The 21,228-nt window shown below is 41.6% G+C and overlaps 2 protein-coding genes across 3 annotated transcripts in view; both read left to right on the top strand.

The window, feature by feature from the left end:
• Nucleotides 1–5,553, top strand: part of LOC117829268 (glycine--tRNA ligase-like) — a 12,443-nt gene extending 6,890 nt beyond the window's left edge. Inside the window, exons 10-17 of the mRNA XM_034706891.1 lie at nt 752–916; nt 1,003–1,110; nt 2,780–2,925; nt 3,043–3,128; nt 3,209–3,318; nt 3,399–3,492; nt 4,880–5,070; nt 5,153–5,553. Of these exons, the coding sequence (XP_034562782.1) occupies nt 752–916; nt 1,003–1,110; nt 2,780–2,925; nt 3,043–3,128; nt 3,209–3,318; nt 3,399–3,492; nt 4,880–5,070; nt 5,153–5,266 (1,014 nt within the window). The 3' untranslated portion in view covers nt 5,267–5,553. The remainder of the gene's footprint in view (nt 1–751; nt 917–1,002; nt 1,111–2,779; nt 2,926–3,042; nt 3,129–3,208; nt 3,319–3,398; nt 3,493–4,879; nt 5,071–5,152) is intronic.
• Nucleotides 5,554–7,417: 1,864 nt separating this feature from the next.
• hhatlb (hedgehog acyltransferase like, b) lies at nt 7,418–20,694 on the top strand. Of its 2 annotated transcripts, none has more exons than XM_034706403.1 (12): nt 7,418–7,600; nt 10,167–10,304; nt 13,905–13,972; nt 14,060–14,173; nt 17,247–17,441; nt 17,523–17,732; nt 18,545–18,716; nt 18,813–18,957; nt 19,037–19,072; nt 19,148–19,349; nt 20,060–20,201; nt 20,278–20,694. In XM_034706403.1, the coding sequence occupies exons 2-12, from the start codon at nt 10,199–10,201 to the stop codon at nt 20,487–20,489; spliced, it is 1,602 nt and encodes a 533-aa protein (XP_034562294.1). In that variant the 5' UTR covers nt 7,418–7,600; nt 10,167–10,198; the 3' UTR covers nt 20,490–20,694. The 2 variants fall into 2 exon arrangements, with proteins under 2 accessions (XP_034562294.1, XP_034562295.1); XM_034706404.1 differs by lacking the exon at nt 7,418–7,600 and adding an exon at nt 8,374–8,463 and having other exon boundaries at nt 20,278–20,489.
• The last annotated feature ends 534 nt before the right edge of the window (nt 20,695–21,228 follow it).

The raw sequence follows: 21,228 nt of genomic DNA, 5'->3' as shown, positions 1-21,228 counted from the left end.
AATGTGGTTAGATGGGATCACACAGAGGGATGAATGTGGTTAAATGGGATCACACAGAGGGATGAATGTGGTTAAATGGGATCACACAGAAGGGATGAATGTGGTTAGATGGGATCACACAGAGGGATGAATGTGGTTAAATGGGATCACACAGAGGGATGAATGTGGTTAGATGGGATCACACAGAGGGATGAATGTGGTTAGATGGGATCACACAGAGGGATGAATGTGGTTAAATGGGATCACACAGAGGGATGAATGTGGTTAGATGGGATCACACAGAGGGATGAATGTGGTTAGATGGGATCACACAGAGGGATGAATGTGGTTAAATGGGATCACACAGAGGGATGAATGTGGTTAAATGGGATCACACAGAGGGATGAATGTGGTTAAATGGGATCACACAGAGGGATGAATGTGGTTAAATGGGATCACACAGAGGGATGAATGTGTGTAAAAGGAAACTGTCAGTGTAGTAAATTGTGTAAATGTTGAATCTGACTAAATGAAAGCTTTAAAGGATTTAGTGTTTTCACCTCTTAAGAGTGATGTGCACTTCAAGGAAGTACTGTGATAACATCAGGTATGAAAATGACGTTTATGTGGAGTAACTACTAACATGAATAGATACACCTTCATTCATTCATTGTAATAACATAAGTGAACTTGTGACTTCATGAATGGATCAGAAAGCGTCTGATGACGTGTTTGTGGTCTGGCTTGACGCCCCTTCTTTCTTGTGCTGCAGGGCGTGATCAATAACTCCGTGTTGGGTTACTTTGTTGGAAGGATCTACCTGTACCTCGTCAAAGTGGGTCTGTCCAAAGACAAAGTGCGTTTCCGTCAGCACATGGAGAACGAGATGGCTCACTACGCCTGTGACTGCTGGGACGCAGAGTCCAAAACCTCCTATGTAAGCCCTCTTTCATCTTCCCTTTAAACGTACAGAGTGAGACATCTGGAAGCTTTAACGTGACGCCGATGGTTTGTCTCCCTCAGGGCTGGATAGAGATCGTGGGCTGTGCTGACCGCGCCTGCTACGACCTGTCCTGTCACTCCAGAGCCACTAAGGTTCCTCTAGTGGCTGAAAAACCCCTGAAAGAACCCATATCCTTTTGGAACACGCTGCAGAAGAACGCTTAGATCATGGGCCTGTTGTTTACAGACACTAGCATAGAAAAGAATAGAAAAGAAAAGAAAAGAAAAGAAAAGAAAAGAAAAGAAAAGAAAAGAAAAGAAAAGAAAAGAAAAGGAAAAAGGAAAAGAATAGAATAGAATATATCTTTATTGTCATTGCACATTATTCAATAAAATTGAGGTGCAACCCCTTTCATTGCACAAAGATGCATTAAAAAGAACAGTAGTCAAAGACAAAGGAAAAGACATAAAAACAGTAGACAAACATAAATAAAAATAAATCAAAACAAGAGACACACACAGCATTCAACAGTCAGACATTCAGTGATCAATAAGAATGCACAGTCACATTTTATATTGCATTATGTAATGTTTAGGGCACTCATTGCTCTGGGATAAAAACTGTTGTTCAGCCTGTTGGTCTTGTCTTTAATGTCCTGGGTCTCCTGCCCGAGGGCAGAAGTTCAAACAGGTTGTGACCCGGGTGTGTTTGGTCCCTGAGGATGTTTTTGGCTTTCTTGAAGCACCATGAGCCAAAAGTTCATCCAGGGAGCGGAGAGGGCAGCCCAGGATTTTTGAGGCAGGTAGTGATGACCCTCTGGAGCGTTCTCCTCTCTGCAGCTGTGCAGCTGGTATACCACACACAGACAGTATGTCAGCACACTCTCTACAGAGCAGTGGGAGAAAGACACAAGCAGTCTTTTAGACAGGTGGTTCTTCCTGAGGAGTGTCAGGAAGTAATGCCTCTGCTGCGCCTTCTTCACAGTTTTTTTGGTGTTAGTGCTCCAGGTCAGGTCCTCCTCAATCTGAACACCCAGGAACCGGAATTCAGAGACCCTCTCCACACATTCCCCGCTGTAGAGGCTGGATGTCTGTTTTTTTACCCCCTGAAATCAACAATCAGCTCCTTGGTCTTGGAGGTGTTAAGGACCAGATTGTTGTCCTTGCACCACCCAGCCGCTCAACCCAGCTTCCTGCAGAGCTGTCTCCTGCAGAGACTCTTACAATATATCACCAGCAGGGGTCGTAAAAGTCAGCCTCATCAACATCTCTGTCTTTTCACCCAGTGATGCGGTCTGCGTTAGTCCATCATGATGGACCTCCGGTTTGCAGCCTGGTTTAAAGCAGCACATGTTTGTGCTGAGTTCAACACGTGCACCTGTCAATCAATCAATCAATCAATCATCAATCAATCAATCAATCAATCAATCAATCAATCTATCTATCTATCTATCTATCTATCTATCTATCTATCTATCTATCTATCTATCTATCTATCTATCTATCTATCTATCTATCTATCTATCTATCTATCTATCTATCTATCTATCTATCTTTATTTGTATAGCACCAAATCCCAACAAACATTTTCATGTGACTTCATCTTTTCTTTAAATGAGTGTTTGAGTTCATGTACTCAGTCGAGGTCTTGTAAGGTGAGCAGGTGGCTCAGGACCTCTTGGTTTATACTTCATATCTGATCCTGAAGACTCGTGCAGGTGATATGTGATGTGGGACGTGTAACTTGGAGGGTCACCTGTCATTAATCAGAGGGTTTCTGTAAATTGCTCTCAAAGCTGTGTTCTCTGAAATGCTTGCAGACTGGTTTCCTCTGTGTTCCTCCTTAACTCCTTCTAACAAACTGGTTAATGTGATCCAGTTTGATCCCAAAAGAGGACCCATAGGAACCACCTACAAGAAAGATGCCAAGCTCATCCTGGACTACCTGGCAGCCTGTGATGAATGCTACATCAGCGACCAGGAGAAGCTGCTCAATGAGAAGGGGTAATTTTAAAAGGTGGAGCTCACAGCTGAGGGAAACCTGTGAGGTGTGTTCATGAGTGTGTTTTACACACTGATGTGTTTCCACTGAAGCAGGTGATGCTGTGTTTCTGTCTGCAGGGAGTTCAGTGTTCAGACAGAAGGTCGGACCTTTAAACTGACCAAAGACATGGTTAGTGTGAAGAGGTTCCAGAAAACGCTGCACGGTAAGAGACATCCAGTCTTCCTCAGAGCTGTAACAGTCACCTGTTCATGTGGGAAAACAGCCGTCTGTATTTTCCCACAGTGGAGGAGATTGTTCCCAATGTAATCGAGCCGTCCTTTGGCATCGGGAGGATCATGTACTCTATCTTCGAGCACTCGTTCCGTGTCCGTCAGGGGGATGAACAGAGGACGGTGAGCAGACTTAAAGACGGAGGACTTGTTTGAATCCTTTTTGTTGTTCTTGAAATTAAAAACACTCTTTTGTTGTTCAGTATTTCAGCTTCCCTGCTCCTGTAGCTCCGTATAAATGCTCCATCCTTCCTCTGAGCCAGAAGCCGGAGTTTGTGCCGTTTGTCCAGCAGCTGTGTGAGTTTGATGATCACTTTCTTTTTATGTTATATAGCAATTTATTATTTCAATCAACAATCAACAACACCATTAAACTGGCAGTTAGCAGAGCTTAGCATAGTGACTGGGAAGAGACTGAAACTGCTAGCTTAGCTGCCAATCAATCAATCTTTATTTGTATAGTGCCAAATCCCAACAATCATTATCTCAAGACTCTTTTACAAACAGTTCAGGTCTAGACCACTCTATGTCAAATTATGAACAGAGACCCAACACCAAGACGGGATAAGACTCAGTCTGACCCCACCTTAATCCGCCATACCTCACAGTATTTAGCTAGTTAGGGTGGATAGGAAAAACTTCCTTTAACAGGCAGAAACCTCGAGCAGAACCAGACTTAAGAGGGATAGAGGAGAATAAGAGAGAGGGGGAGAGGTAGTGATAGTGATGAGACCAGTAGTAGTAGCTGTTGCCGCTGGAGTCCAGAACGTCTGTATCAGCTGGAGTCTGGAACATCCACAGCAGGAGGACGTCTACGGCAGCTCAGAGGAACCTACGAGACAAGGGAGCTCAGGGACTCCAGAAAGGTCTATGGTTAGTAACTTTAATGGGACAGGGAGAGTTAAAGTAAGTGATAGGGGGTTAGGGGTGAGGTAGGATCCCAGTGTGTCAGTGTGCCAGTTCCCCCAGCAGTCTAAGCCTATAGCAGCATAACTAAGAGCTGGTCCAAGCCTGATCCAGCTCTAACTATAAGCTTTATCAAAAAGGAAAGTTTGATGCATACTCTTAAAAGTAGAGAGGGTGTCTACCTCCCGGACCCTGACTGGTAGATGATTCCAAAGGAGAGGGGCCTGATAACTGAAGGTTCTACTTCCCATACTACTTTTAGAGACTTACGGTACGACTAGCAACCCTGCATGTTGGGAGCGTAGAGTTCTAGAGGGGTAATAGGGCACTATGAGCTCTTTAAGATATGAAGGTGTCTGATCATTAAGAGCTTTGTAGGTCAGAAGAAGGATTTTAAATTCTAGTCTAGATTTTATGGGGAGTCAGTGTAGAGAAGCTAACACTGGAGAGATGTGCTCTCTCTTCCTAGTTCTAGTCAGTCCTCGAGCTGCAGCATTTTAAACTAGCTGAAGAGTCTTTGGAGACTTATTGGGGGAGCCTGATAAGAGGGAGTTACAGTAATCTAACAACTGGCAAGCTAAAACTCATGCATACCAACACCTTGAAGTTGATTTAACATGTCCCTCCCTTGTTTTTCTAAAGTGTAGAATAGCTGAGGTGTTAGTATTAAACATGGCTGTCAGTGCTATGGTGTGTTATCCTGGCTGGGAGTATTTAATTCTCAGAAAATATACTACACAGCGTCATCACTGGTTTCTTGTTCTCTTTTACCTTCAAGCTGAGGCGATGACTAAAAACGGCGTGTCGCACAAAGTGGACGACTCCTCTGGATCCATCGGGAGGCGCTACGCCAGGTCGGACGAGATCGGCGTGGCCTTTGGAATCACCGTCGACTTTGACACAGTGAAGGAGACCCCTCACACAGCCACGCTGAGAGACCGTGACTCCATGCGCCAGATCAGGGCGGAGGTAGGACAGCCAATCACTGCTCAGGTTGCTAAGGTGGGGTGTCTATTCTCTTTATTTCTAACAAACGCGTCACTTTTTGCAGGTGACGGAGCTGCCGGGAGTTGTTCGAGATTTGGCTAACGGGACCTTGACATGGGCAGAGGTGGAGGAGAAGTACCCCATCTTTGAAGGACAGGAGAGCAGCAGGAAGGAGTAACCAGGACTCATCTTTACACAGCGACCATGATCCAATAAAGATTTTACATTCCACACGTCAGATTTTGAAACGTGAAGCTAATTTACATGTTGAATATTTGACATATCTACATTCAGGAAAAGCAGATTTCTCTCATTGGGAGTTCTGATTTATGATGAGGGTTTTATAAAGACTGAAGGAAACACATGCTAACAGGGCTAACGAGGTCCTCTGTGGCTCCCAGTGGGCATGCAGGACTGATGATGTGAACAAATGTGTGCATGAATTAAATAAACGACATGATTCAGTTTCTTCTCTCATGTCTCCACAAACAGCTGACCACACTGCACTGTTCTGTGCTGCTGTCACCAGAAGGCACTGTGTGTTGTTTAAAAGCTCACAGCAGAATGTGAGAGAGAGGGAGAGGGAGAGAGGGAGAGAGAGAGGGGCATGGATGTTTGTTAGCTACAGCTCAAAATAACAACAGGCTTAGAACCTCCCAAAACAGACCTGGCAACCCATGAATACAGCAACAAGAAAGAAGACACAGGAGGCCTGAAATGGCACAAGCTCACACAAACACATTAAGTATGCAGGCTAAAGACATTTTTACTACTACATGTTATGTTCATTTATTTTTGTTTCATATAATGACTGTAATCAACCCTGATGAGGTGAAACACCTGTTCATTTAAAGTAGCATCTGTCACTGGATCTCAGGGTGTGTTAATACATCAATCAGACTTTATTTATAAAGCGCTTTCATACAATGACATTGTAACACAAAGTGCTGTACATAAAAACATTTAAAATAGAATCAATTAAAATAAAAGAAATATGTATAAAAATAAAAAGACCCCCCATCCTAATCCCAGCCCGACTCCAAACCCACCAATCCTAAGGTTAAGAGCACAATATATGCAACAATAATAATAATAATAATAATAATAATAATAATAATAACAATGAAAATAGAATAAATAAATAAGATAAAAAAGAAGTTGCTGAAGGAACTGAGGAAACGCTCTCATGGTATCTTAATGAGGAAACACTGGAGGAAACGATGTTAAGATGTTAAAACTCAACACAGGAAATTAAACTCACCAAAATAAAATACATTTCTAAGATAATAAAACATTAAAATATTAAACCATTCAAAGAAATAAAAAGTGACTAAAATTTGAAATAGATAATTAATAAACAAATAAATAAATAAATAAAATAAAGTAAATAAAAAGTGACAAAAATGTGAACTGAATAATGAATAAATAAATTAAATTAAATTTTAAAAAAAGTGACTAAAATTTGAGCTAAACAACGAATAAATAAACAAATAAATAAAATAGATAAAAAGTGACTAAAATCTGAACTGATAATAAATAAATAAATAAATAAATAAATAAATAGAATACAATTCTAAGACAACAAAACACTAAAATATTAAACCATTTAAAGAAAATAAGATGCTATACTTAGATAAGTTAAATATAAATATATATATTTATATATGTAATACGTATATATATGTAATAAAGTAAATAAAAAGTGACTAAACTTTGAACTAGATAATAAATAAATAAAGTAAGGTGAATTAAAACTGTTATAAGAATAAAACTCAGTTAAAAGCTTTTAAAAATGTTGATGCTCTGTGCAGCCCTCAGATCCTCAGGTAGGGTGTTCCACACAGACGTGGGGCGTGATGATAAAAAGCTGCCTCACTGTGAGTCTTTGTTCTAACTTTTGGTCCCATTAAAAGTCTACTACCTGAAGACCTGAGGGCTCTCACTGGCTCATATTATAAATCTGATAAATAAGAAGGAGCAAGACCATTAAGAGATTTGAAAACCAGTAAAATCTATTCTAAAAGAGTAGCACGGAAGAGGATGAGGGCCACTGAACAAAAAATGTTAAAGTAAGGTCTAATATATATTTTTGATTATTATTATGAGAAAAACATCAGAATTCTGAGATTAAAGTCAGAATTCTGACTTCTTATAATAATAATAATAAAGATATGTATGTTTTTTTTCAGTGGCCCTAATCCTCTTTCGTAGAGTAGAGAGAAGAGTCCTAACACTGAGTGAATCTCTTACAATGGTCCCGAGGCCCTGTTGTTACGCCCCTCAGTGTCAGTGGTCAGAGTATAAATACATCATGTCACCTTTAACCAGTGGCAGCTCCCTCAGAGGGAGACAAGGGGACCCACAGTCCACCCTGTTCACTCCCAGTACATGTCAAAGTTGACTTTTCCTCACCTGGTTTGTCTGTAAATGTGACTGGTCGTTTTATTTCCACCTTTCTGCGTAAAGAAAAGCTGATTTTTAAGACTTTCTTGGAGCAGCTGCTGCGTTCAAGGTCAGTATCTCAACAGGTGCTGCAGAGGACGAAGGAGAGCATGACCGGCTGGCATTTCAGCAGCAGGCTGTACAGCAGTACATGACACTGAAGAGAGGCACATATTTAAAATATACACACCACAATAAGAGGAAGGAATGCTAAGTCCGTGAAGACGAGTTCAAAGTGCGTTGTTTTTTTTAACCTTAATAAGAATTAAAGCTGTTTAAATGAACACTTTATCTACAGGAGATAACTCTACAGTTAAAAATAGCACGCAGCTGTACTTTGTCAGCGTCTTATCAGAGAGGAACTCTTTCTCTGGACCTGAGAGTCAGTCTGAAGGTAGATAACAGTCAGACCTGATAGTCAGTCTGAAGGTAGATAACAGTCAGACCTGAGAGTCAGTCTGAAGGTAGATCACAGTCAGACCTGAGAGTCAGTCTGACGGTAGATAACAGTCAGCTTTGAGGAGCTGAAACAATCACTGACACCTGAACCTGATTGAATCAGCTCCCTCAGCTCTCCTTTATGTAAGAGAGACACGACAGTCATAAATACTCCTGATGACATATCTATCAGCTGTACTGATGTCTGAAGACAGCATGCAGGTGTAATGATGAGCTAAAGTTACAGGAGTTCCATGAACAGACATGGAATAACCACCAGCTGTATAAAGATATATAAATGAAATATTATATTCTGCTCTGTGTCTGATACTTTAACGAGCCTACGTTTTAATAAAAGTTTCCTTTTTACTCATCAGTATTTGAACGCATCATGACTTTCCTCCGGTCTGAATCAGTCTTTGAACGCTTCATCAGGGACGTGGTCTCTAAAGGTGTCAGTACAGATCTACAGACACCTGTAGTGTTGATGTTCAGGTGAGCAGTGATGCTCAGAGGGTTCAAGTAGATGTACTCCACTGTGAAATGTGTCTGCTTCAGTCTGGGTCTTATGGAGCGCCGTTTGTAAAGTTGTGCATACTGAAAATAACAGCTCCACACATTTAGCTCCGAAATGTCATAACAATGTAGAGTGAATTTTTAAAAGTCACTTCTTCTTCACATTTAATTTTGATGTGAAAAATATATTATTATTATTATTACAAAATGCTAAATATAAATATTAATATTAAATGTTGGATCTAAATTTTAAATATAAATATTAATGTTAAATGTTAAATCTAAATGTTATGTATAAATATAAATGTTAAATGTTGATTGTTGAATATAAATGTTAAATCTAAATCTAAATGTTATATATAATCTAAATGTTAAATTTTAAATATACATGTTCTATATAAATATAAATGTTAAATCTAAATGTTATTTATAAATATAAATGTTAAATGTTGAATCGAAATGTTATTTATAAATATTAATGTTCTATGTTAAATATAAATCTAAGTGATAAATGTTAAATCGAAATGTTATATATAATATAAATGTGAAATGTTGATTGTTAAATCTAAGTGATGAATGTTAAATCGAAATGTTATATATAAATATAAATGTGAAATGTTGATTGTTAAATCTAAATGTTAAATCTAAATGTAACTGTTATATATAAATCTAAATGTTAAATATAAATCTAAATGTTAAATGTTGAATCTAAATGTTACATGTTACTCTGCGATCCTAAATATTAAGCTGATATGTAAATTCACACTGCTGCCTAGCCTAAGTACCAAAATAAAAGCTTCATAAAGTGATACAGACTTAGCAATAGCATCTTATCTTGTCCGTCCCATAGACTGGGTCAGTTCTGTCTCTGAGCGTTGTGAAATCTCTTTGTGGACTCCAAAACTTTAAAACATTTACAGTGGGCAGTCCGGCTATAACCTGTAGGAGTCAGTATTGACAGACTATGGTTAGGATATCTGGATCACTTTATGAGGCTTTAATTTTGTGAAGTAAAATTAAATTAAATGTAAAGAAGATCAAAAATATTCCTCAAAAATTCACTCTACATTTTTATGACGTTTTGGAGCTAAATGTGGAGAACTGTAGCTGTCATTCTCAGTGTGCACAACTTTATAAACAGCGCCCCATATTGTCTTACACCAACATGTGGTGAAGATGTTTGCTTCACACAGAGTCTCATTTAACTAAATACACACTGAAAGGGGCGAGTCACACACACACACACCTGAAGTCAATACTTTGAATGAAAAACTGAACTCCATCTATCTATCTATCTATCTATCTATCTATCTATCTATCTATCTATCTATCTATCTATCTATCTATCTATCTATCTATCTATCTATCTATCTATCTATCTATCTATCATAATGTGTCAGTGGAGGTACATGACTTGGACTGATGGTCTATTTTTAGTTGGTTAACAAATGTTCCTCATGTAACTCAGAGGCAGCGTGGTGGACCTCTCTCTGAGTGTCATGCTCAGGTGTGTGTGGATGATGTGTGCTCTGATGAGTCTGAGATGACCACAGTGTGAACCTCCACGATGTGTTTGTTTGTAGGAGAGATTACGTAGGCAGCCCTGGAGTGCTCTAATAACACGTCTGTCACTGCAGAACCTGTTTCAGGTGTACACATACGTGAAGTGGTCTGTGTTTCAGGAGCTTCCAGCGTCTCTCCGGTCTCTGTCACCATGGGGATCAAAGCGGCTCTGCCCAGATATGAGATCTACTTCTACAACACGGTGCTGTGTGTGGCCATGTTCTGGGCTGCCAGCTGGATCTTTGAGCTGTCCAGCAGTGAGTATACCAGAGTCTCTCTTTCTTACACATGAACAAACGTATGGAGTATATGTGATCCTGCTTTTTGAAGTGGGGTTAAAAATGATCATCAAATCTCCTCAGACCACCTCCATCAAAGTCTGTGATAAACCTGAAGTTCTCCATTCTCTTACAACCATGAAGAGACCCGAGTCAGCAGGGAGTCCCACTTTGAAGGACTTTCTTTGCCTAAATGTTTCTTACTAGATTCAAATCCACACTGAAGAACTGCTCTTATACTAAAGTCATATTTTATAAAACAGCAGCCCCCCCATGTGTCAGGTGATACTGGGACTTAGAGTGTCCGGTAGACTCACATAGTCCTGGTTCAGGTCTCCTCGAGGAGTTTGTTTCCAATAGCTGCTCTAAGTTTAAAGTGATAAGTTAATGTTTTTATCATTATCATACAACATGGAGTATTTTAAATTGAGGTGTTTTCAGTGACTGCAGCTGATCACACCTGAGCTCAGGTTGAAGTAGGTGAAGTCAGCAAACTCAAGACACTATGAAGCATGATGTTAATGTTCTGATATGGATTTGACTTTGCAAGGAGCTTTTAGCTGACTCAACTTCCTGTTTCAGACCCACAAACACAGCCATCAGTGAAGACAGTGTCTGCACGATGAAGGTGTCAGACCAGACGATGAGAAAGAAAGAACCCTTCTTCTTACTGTCTGCACTTTAAATATTCAGAGTTAAGACATCTGCCTGCTTTAAGACAACAGACAGAGACTTTTGTCATCAGAAACTACTGATACCCTTAAAGACCTAGACCATATTTGGGGGCACCAGACTCTCCTGTATTTATTTTGTTTTTCTAACCCATTGAAGCACTCAGCATCAAGTGCCATACAACATTTTATAAAGGAGAGCCTTATCTTTCACTGTGCTGCACCAGACAGTACCAGTTTAACAATAGTTTGTGTTGGTCTCACTGGTGTTTAGGACACAGCTCACTTTCTAGACGATGACACAGGAATGAAGTTTGACACGACGTGCTGCTCCTGTCACTGTCGTTAACACCTGAGTGAACTTCTCAGAGTATCTCTCTGCACAGTTTGTGGATGTGAAAATGACATAGATGCATTACCACGTTAAAGAGCGTTTCACTCATTGCTTACTGCATTAGCCAGTGGTTGTTATTGAGGTAATGAGCGAGGGACGGTTTATTGTCATTTATTTCTGTAATAATGCAGATTTTCTCCGATCAGCTGATACCCCTTTTCGACCGAGGTACTTTCAGGGCCGGTTCGGAGCCAGCACTCAATTGAGAAACCGTTTTTTGCGTTTCGACTGTGAGTGAACCGCTTACGTCAGGGGCGAGGGGCGGAGTTGCCGTGATCAAAAACACAAACCAAACGTGTTTCAGACATTGTCATACCATACCGTACCATCTTCCTCCTCTTATCCGGGTCCGGGTTGCAGGGGCAGCAGTCTCAGCAGGGAAGCCCAGACCTTCCTCTCCCCGGCCACTTCCACCAGCTCCTCTGGGAGGATACTGAGGCGCTCCCAGGCCAGCTGAGAGATATAATCTCACCAGCGTGTCCTGGGTATTCCCCGTGGCCTCCTCCCAGACGGACATGCCCGAAACACCTTCCCAGGGAGACGTCCGGGAGGCACTTCCCAGGGAGGCATCCTGACCAGATGCCCAAACCACCATCATCTGGCTCCTCTCGATCCGGAGGAGCAGCGTCTCTACTTTGAGCCTCTCCCGGATGTCTGAGCTCCTGACCCTCTCTCTAAGGCTGAGCCCAGACACCCTGCGGAGAAAGATCATTTCAGCCGCTTGTATTCCTGATCTTGTTCTTTCGGTCACTACCCACAGCTCGTGACCATAGGTGAGGGTTGGGACGTAGATTGACCGGTAAATTGAGAGCTTTGCCATCTGGCTCAGCTCCCTCTTCAACACGACAGACCGGTACAGCGTCAGCATCACTGCAGATGCCGCCCCGATCCGTCTGTCAATCTCGCGCTCCCTCTTCCCCTCACTCATGAACAAGTCCCCGGGATACTTAAACTACTCCGCCTGGGGCAAAGACTCTCCTCCGACCCGGAGAGGGCAAGCCACCCTTTTCCGACTGAGCACCATGGCCTCAGACTTAGAGGTGCTGATCCTCATCCCCGCTGCTTCACACTCAGCTGCAAACTGAGTAATTGTCCTGCAGCGAAAAAATAAAAGAGACTAATGGATTCCAAGGCAAAGCAGTGGTCGGCCGAGGAGACAAGCTGCTTTTGTCCGCCATCGTTGTTGTTGTGAGGGAAAGTTCGTGCTAGCACTGCTGGGAAAAGTGGTCATGTAAATCTGACATGCCTCTTCCACGGGCTCGAGCGGGGGGGAAAACAAACGGGGACGTGTTGGTTTGTGAGTTCAACCAGCTCCAAACCAGCTCAAGCACCAGCCTGGAAATACAACCCGGTTCACGTTGGTTGAAGGTCTAAAAATATGAGTCTAATGCAGAAGTGTTAAAAACTGCAGTTCATCGAGGATCCACTTGAGGCTGGCTCCGGAAGTACTGGAAACCACATACACACCAATTCAAAGAAGACGATCATTACAGCGGAAATAAACATGTTTACAGCCTGGTTCAAAAGACCAGTGTAGTCCAGATAGCTCATTTCTCAATCGGCACACACTGTACGGGGGGTGAATTTATTTTTTAAACAGCAATTTCAGAGATATTGAGATTACAAGTCTTCCAATGAGAGGCCCAGCTGACTTGATTGTCAGGCAGGAACACTGCAGCTGTTGGCTAGGAGGCTCAAAGCCCGCCTCTTTACGTCACAATCACTCAACAGCAGCAATATGTGTGTCTCAAAAAAACTATGTCTCAAAACAGCGCTTCAGAAACAGATGGGTGACGTCACGGATATACGTCCATATTTTATACAGTCTTTTGTCGAAACACGAATAACGGTTCTCAATTGAGCGCCGGCTCCGAACCAGTCCTGAAACTGCCTCGGTCGAAAAGGGGTATTATTAGTAAACAGCCTTCATAAAAAGCCTAAGAGCCTGAATGAAACCACCAGTAATGGTTCCTCTTCATAGAACATCAAAGCTCAGTTTGAAAACTGTCACGTAGTGCTCGGTTTCCCAAAGTCTATCATTAAAGATACAAGTGAAAGATTACAGCACGTATAACTCCTGTCCATCTCTACACAGCACCACACATCAAACTTCATGTTAGTTTATACATCAGTGCTTTCTGTCTCCAGACTCTGAGCCCAGTGTGTGTGCTGCATTCACATGCAGACATGACCCTGTGCAGTGACTTATAGGGGCAGTGTCGCGGTGTGAGGGTGAGGACTTGGAGCTATGTGGACCTTGTGGAGCAGATCAGGTGTCAGTATTAATATCACAGAGCAGAGGAAGAAAATAGGCCCAGTGTTGGCTCTGCACTCTGAAAGCTGTGACAACAGTTTCACATCTGCATTCAAGGACGAGGAAGGTTGAATGAAGGAGACAAGACTTCACATGTCAGAAAATATAAATGTATGGGACAAGATATCCTTGAACTTAAAGCTTCTTGTAGTTTCACCCAATTTAACATTTCTTTGTATTTCTATGTCTTTTCTTTTCAGTCAATGCAAACAGAAAGACCTTCAAAGGCAGCGTGAAGCCAGGATGGTACTACTTCGGGAGGAAAATGGTGCATGAACATTCTGGTCTTAGACCTTTATTACCTCTGGAAGTAAAACCTGGTCTCATGTTTTCCTCTGTGTTTGTCCTCCTGCAGGACACAGCTGATTTTGAGTGGATGATGTGGTTCTCCACCTTCAGAGACCACATCCTGTTTGCTCTCTCTGGTCACGTGCTGTTCGCTAAGATCTGCACCATGCTGGCTCCACAGGTGAGTCTCTGATGGATTCATTGATTCACTGATCGACCATGAGCAGGAACTGGAGATCATCAATCAATCAATCAATCAATCAATCAATCAATCAATCAATCAATCAATCAATCAATCAATCAATCAATCTTTATTTGTATCACGCCAAATCACAACAAACGTTATCTCAAGACTCTTTTACAAACAGAGCAGGTCTAGACCACTCTATGTTAAATTATGAACAGAGACCCAACACCAAGACAGGATAAGACTCAGTCTGACCCCACCTTAATCCACCATGAGCATTGCACCTCACAGTATTTAGCTAGTTACAGCGGAGAGGAAAAACTTCCTTTAACAGACAGAAACCTCGAACAGAACCAGACTCATGTTAGACAGACATCTGCCTCGACTGAGTTGGGTCTGGAAAGAGGGATAGAGGAGAATAAGGGAGAGAGAGAGCGGTGATAGTGATGAGACGAGTAGTAGTAGCTGTTGCAGCTGGAGTCCAGCATGTCTGTATCAGCTGGAGTCTGGAACGTCCACAGCAGGAGGACGTCTACGGCAGCTCAGAGGAACCTACAAGACAAGGGAGCTCAGGGACTCCAGAAAGGTCTATGGTTAGTAACTTTAATGGGACAGGCAGAGTTAAAGTAAGTAATGGGGGGTTGGGGATGAGATAGGATCCCAGTGTGTCAGTGTGCCAGTTCCCCCGGCAGTCTAAGCCTATATCAGCATAACTGAGAGCTGGTCCAAACCTGATCCAGCTCTAACTATAAGCTTTATCAAAAAGGACAGTTTGAAGCCTACTCTTAAAAGTAGAGAGGGTGTCTGCCTCCTAGACCCTGACTGGTAGATGATCCAAAGGAGAGGGGCCTGATAACTGAAGGTTCTACCTCCCATACTACTTTTAGAGACTCACGGTACGACTAGCAGGCCTGCATGTTGGGAGCGTAGTGTTCTAGAGGGGTGATAGGGCACTATGAGCTCTTTAAGATATGAAGGTGTCTGATCATTAAGAGCTTTGTAGGTCAGAAGCAGCCTGATAAGAGAGAGTTACAGTAATCTAACCTGGAGCTGAATCACTGAGGTGGAAGGAATCATCTCTCTCCTACTGTGACATTTGAGATCCTCTTTGTCACTCTTTATTTTAACACACAGCAGCTTTTTATATCGTTAGCCAAACAGTAGATGATGAATGGGACCAGGTGGAGAAACAAAGACTGAATCAGGGGACGGCTGTGGAGGAAGAATGACAGAGACAGAGAGATGTAGAGAAATCACTATGTCAGTTAGTTTGGTTAACAACACTGGACCACATGTTCTGTGTCAGCAGATGTCTTCAACTGTCTTCTGTAGAACACGGCACATATTATACTTTCACTGAATAACTTTGACATAACGGTCCAAGAAGAACACAGAACAGAAGCACATGCACAGGATCAGCAGCTCTGTCCACAAGGGGCGCCAAAGTCTTCACACACTGAAAGATAACATGAACATGATGATGTTGTTTGTTTTACTGCAGCGGTGGAAGAAGTAGTAACACCGTATTAAAGCTCCTGTCAACAAAGCGTGACCTCTGACCCCTGATATTGACCCGGTCATGTGAGAACAGTGTCATGAACTCTCTAATCCTTTCTTTTATGAGTCAAATATTTTCCTCCATTAGAGTCAAATGTAAACAAAGGCTTTTCAGCTTGGTCTGACGCCTCCCTCCAGCAGCAGTATGTAGAAATAACCAGAAGATATCAGCATTAAATTCAGTTTGTTTTATTCTACCAACTAAAACCTCCTCACAGGAGTAAAAGGAGCAGTACATGAAACCATAGAGCTGTTACAGGTTTTAGTCCTGCAGCTCATTCTGATAAGAACTGTTCACACCATCAGCAAACTGTACTTATCAAAATCAACATGCTAGGAGCGCTCGTGGCCTAGAGGTCTATGCGCCCCACATACAGAGGCTACAGTCCCTGTCACAGAGGTCGCCGGCTCGACTCCCGACCACAACCATTTCCTGCATGTCTTCCCCCGCTCTCTGCTTCCTCCATGTTCTGTCTCTCTTCAGCTGTCCCATCAAATAAAGCCAAAAAGCTCAAAAATATAACTTAAAAAAAAGTTTAAAAAAAATAAACATGCTACACCGACAAATGAGCTATCCTATCCTATCATCCCCATCTTTAATTTTTATTTTAGATTATATTTATGTATCAATTGTATTTATTTGTTTAATGTATTTATTTATTTATTTATTTATTTATTCATTTAATGTGTTTATTTATTGTATATATCAATTGTATTTATTTGTTTAATGTATTTATTTATTTATTTATTTAAAGTGTTTATTTATTGTATGTATTTATTTAATGTATTTTTTTTATTTTATGTATTTATTTATTTTATGTATTTATGTAGTTTATTAATTTATTTATTGTATGTATGGATTTATTTAATGTATTCGTTTTTGTATTTTATGTATTTATTCATTTTATGTATTTATGTATTTTATTTATTTTATGTTTTTATTTTATTTATTTATTTTATGTATTTTTTTATATTTGTTTTTTATTTTATGTGTTTTTTTAAATGTATTTTTTATTCTATGTATTTATTTTATGTATTTATGTATTTATTTATTTATTTTATTTATTTTATTTATTTTATTTATTTTATCTATTTTATCTATTTTATTTATTTTATGTATTTATGTATTTATTTATTTATTTTATTTATTTTATGTATTTATTTATTTTATTCTATGAATTTGTTTATTTTCATTTTATTTGTGTGGTCTTGTATTTGTTCTTGGTTATTATGTTTAATTTGATATTATTTTTATAACATGGCCTTGGTGTTGGATTGTGAAAAAAAAAATCTATAAAATATGTAATACAAAAAAACCCAATAAAAAATCATACTGTGAAGGAAACAGGGTAGAAGGAAGAGAGAGAGATAGAGAGAGAGAACTTGTTTCCTATGAAGAAGTAAAGAAACCAAACCAAACAAACGTTCAGATGAACACTCAGCCAGGTAAAGAGCAGGTACGCTGCTGTGTTGGTCTCTGCTGTGTGCTGACCCTTGGTTTCCTCCACAGTACAGGTCCTTGGTGTACCTGGTGTACGGGCTGCTGGCTGTGTGGACCAGCATGGGCTGGACCTATGTCACCCTCATGCTGTCTCACTGTATCCTGCTCTACAGCATCTCCTTAGTGAAGATACGCTGGCTTTGCTTCGTCACTGGTCTCTGCACCCTGGCTTCCTTCAAGTGTGAGCCCTTCGTGTCCTGGCAGGTAAACACTGACGCTGTATGGGGTTATTTTTCCACAAGTAAAGATAGATGATTATCTTTCCCCTGTTTGTGCTCCATGTAGGCCGGTTTTGTGGATGGGGACTTTGAGCTGCGTCATATTCTCTTCTATGGAGGTTGTGGCTTCACCATAATGCGCTGTATGAGCTTTGCTCTGGAGAACTGTGAGAGGAAAGAAGGGAACTACAACATCATCGAGCTGCTCAAGTACAACTTCTACCTCCCATTCTTCTACTTTGGGCCCATCATGACTTTTGACAAGTTTCATGTTCAAGTAAGTCAAAACTTCAAGTAAGTCAAAAGAGATTCAGATTCAGGTTCAGACTCAGAATACTTCATTAGTCCCAGAAGGGCAACTCATTTTTACATTTAACCCGTCCATAGTACAAAATATACAGTAAAGGAAATAAACAACACATTATGACATCAACAACAACCACACCAGTGACCGTACAGCAGAGCGGGATGTCGAGTGTTTCTCAGTTCATTCTGCATTAAGCAGCCTTATGGCAGAAGGGATAAAAGAATTTCCATAGCGGTTTGTTTTCCACACCGGCACATAATACCGCCGACCTGAGGGCATGATTCCAAATTCACTGCCAAGTATGTGATAGATAGATAGATAGATAGATAGATAGAGAGAGAGAGAGAGAGAGAGAGAGAGAGAGAGAGAGAGAGAGAGAGAGAGAGAGAGAGAGAGAGAGAGAGAGAGAGAGATCATTATTTGTCCTTAATAAGGAAATTTGTTGTCACTGTCTGGACAAGAATACATACAGAAAACATACACAATAAACACCCATCCAGTCTCACAACAATGGTGCACATCATCCCACATACAGTGGACTCATCAGCACAATCTGATGATGCCATTCAGACACTTCTTGTCTTTCACAGTAAGACAACCAAATCAGCATATAAAGGAATAAGTTAAAAGACCCAGGGAGAGCATTTTACAATATTTTAAGCTTTGGTGATGACTCAGTCCTCCTGGAACCCGTACCTTCATTCACAGAGTCAGTGTTCTCTGTGCGCCCTGTCAGCTGTCTGATTCTGGTTTTGTGACTTTGAGTCTGCTGCCCCCTGCAGGCCAACAAGTCTGACCTGACCAGGAAAGAGCGGGAGATGTGGAACATCAACATGCAGGGCCTGATTTACCTGGGAGTCATCTTTGTGGTGGACGTCCTCTTTCATTTCATGTACATCCTCACCATCCCCACAGACATGAAGCTGCTGAAGCACGTCTCAGACTGGGCTGTCGGTCTGTGAGAACCCTCCACACACTTTGAGTCCACTTAAAGCAGCAGCTGAACTTAGAGCAGTTCACTGATCAGTGATAAATTGTCTTCTCTCGCAGTGGGCCTGGCTTACTTTAACCTGGTGTATGACTGGGTGAAAGCAGCCGTCATGTTTGGAGTCATCAACACTGTGTCCAGACTGGATCACCTGGACCCTCCAAAGCCCCCCAAGTGCATCACCATGCTCTATGTGTTTGCTGAAACGTGAGTTGTGACCCAGCTGGATCACATTTGGTAGAATGAACTGAAATGAAAAACTGAACCTGTGTTTTTGTCCTTTCAGACATTTCGACAGAGGGATCAACGAGTGGCTGTGCAAGTGAGCGTCTCAGGTCTGTAATGATCCTCTTGGTTTGGGCAGATGTAGATGCTGATGCTGTCTCATTATGTGCAGGTATGTGTATGATTACCTGGGTGGAAAACACCAGAATGTGGTGGAGGAGCTGGTGGCGACGCTGTGCACCTTCGGCGTCACCATCCTGTGGCTGGGACCCTGCGAGGCCGTGCTCATCTGGGCTTTCTTCAACTGTTTCGGCCTCAACTTTGAGCTCTGGGCAGCCAAGTTCTTCTCCATGGAGCCCTTTGCTTCCTTTGAGGTTTGTTCTGGAGGTTTCCTTTACGTTACAGCTGGACACGAAATGTCTTTGGTTTTTTCTTTAACTTAGTTTTTATTTTGGTTTAGGCAACTTAAACAGTCATTTCTACATCTTTACTGTATCTGTTGCTACATGGTTTCATAAAACATAATATATCAATAAAAAAAACAAAAAAGACACATTTAAATGAATGGATTAACAAATGAGAGTAAATAATACATATATATATATAGAAATAGAAAAAGGAAGGAAGAGAAAAATAGAAATAAAAATAAAAGAAGTGAATAACTAAATCAATCTAAAAAGGAAACTTTACTTCACCAACACAATCAGGGCAGGGCTCCACCTTTCAACAAACACACCCCTCTGCAGTCTCACAGAGTCTGTTATCTTTTCCATCACAGAGTTCAGGAACCTTCTCAACCACAGACTAAGAGATGGTTGTTCAGGTTTTAACCTCTTAATGGTGACACATTTGACCGCTGATTTGTATTTGTAGAAGGTATTTTTTGCCTCTTCCTTCAATTCCCTCTGGTGTTCCACCCAGTACTGCCACCTTCAGATCCTTTGGGAAATCCTGATTGAACACTTCTTTAAGCTTCTTGAAAACACCATCCCAAAATGTTTTTATTATGGGGCAGGTCCAGAATATGTGTGTGTGTGGTTGCCCACAAAATGTTTTTAAATGTAAATAATATTGTTTTTTTCAGATGACGATATCTGAAGCAATGTCCCGCCGAATCAGAGCCGTGTTTAATACTTTCAACTTCTGGTGCATCGTACTGTACAACATCCTGGCTTTGAACAGTCTGGACTTTGCCAAGTTGGTTGCTAAACGTCTGCTTCTCAAAGGTCAGTGTGTCGTTTATATTTTGAAGGGGACAGTTCTTTAACATCCTGTTTCTAACACGTTTTCTGGCCCTCCTAGGCTTCCCTATAACCACCATCATCGTCATGTTTGTCACCTACTGCCTGATTCAAGTGATCAAGGAGAGAGAGAGGAGGCAGGCCCTCATAGATGATCCCGATCCTCTTCCTCCTCCTCCACCTCCAACCGCTGCCACCAGCCCGCCCGGTGCTGCGGTCGCACCTGCTGTTGCTCAGCCTGCTGCTGACCCCAGCAAGGAGAAGTCTGAGTAGATCCTCAATGAGAGCTTCGAGGATTTAAACAGACACTCGTGTTACCTCCTGTCCAGATCTCTGAACGTGTTCATGATGTAGAAACAGTGTTAGCATGACGTGTGTATGAACGTTAGACCGACTGTGCCCCGGTCATCACTGAAGTCGAAACATTAGAGAGCTCTAAAGTTTCAAATCAAAGCAACAATAAACTGAAAACATGTGATTCTGGGTCTGTGGAGTTTCCTTTAAATGAATTTCAAAATAAAACAGAATTTACATGAGAAGCGTCCCAGTCTGAGGCCTGATGTTAGGGTCCAGTCTCAGGCCTGATGTTAGGGTCCAGTCTGAGGCCTGATGTTAGGGTCCAGTCTGAGGCCTGATGTTAGGGTCCAGTCTGAGGCCTGATGTTAGAGTCCAGTCTGAGGCCTGATGTTAGGGTCCAGTCTGAGGCCTGATGTTAGGGTCCAGTCTGAGGCCTGATGTTAGGGGCCAGTCTGAGGCCTGATGTTAGGGTCCAGTCTGAGGCCTGATGTTAGGGTCCAGTCTGAGGCCTGATGTTAGGGTCCAGTCTGAGGCATGATGTTATGGTCCAGTCTGAGGCCTGATGTTAGGGTCCAGTCTGAGGCCTGATGTTAGGGTCCAGTCTGAGGCCTGATGTTATGGTCTAGTCTGAGGCCTGATGTTATGGTCCAGTCTGAGGCCTGATGTTAGGCTCCAGTCTGAGGCATGATGTTAGGGTCCAGTCTGAGGCCTGATG

Source organism: Notolabrus celidotus, chromosome 17 (genome assembly GCF_009762535.1).
Source record: "Notolabrus celidotus isolate fNotCel1 chromosome 17, fNotCel1.pri, whole genome shotgun sequence".
Classification (NCBI taxonomy): Eukaryota; Metazoa; Chordata; class Actinopteri; order Labriformes; family Labridae; genus Notolabrus; species Notolabrus celidotus.
Note: the sequence above shows the minus strand (reverse complement) of the source record. Positions and strands in the feature narration are given on the sequence as shown.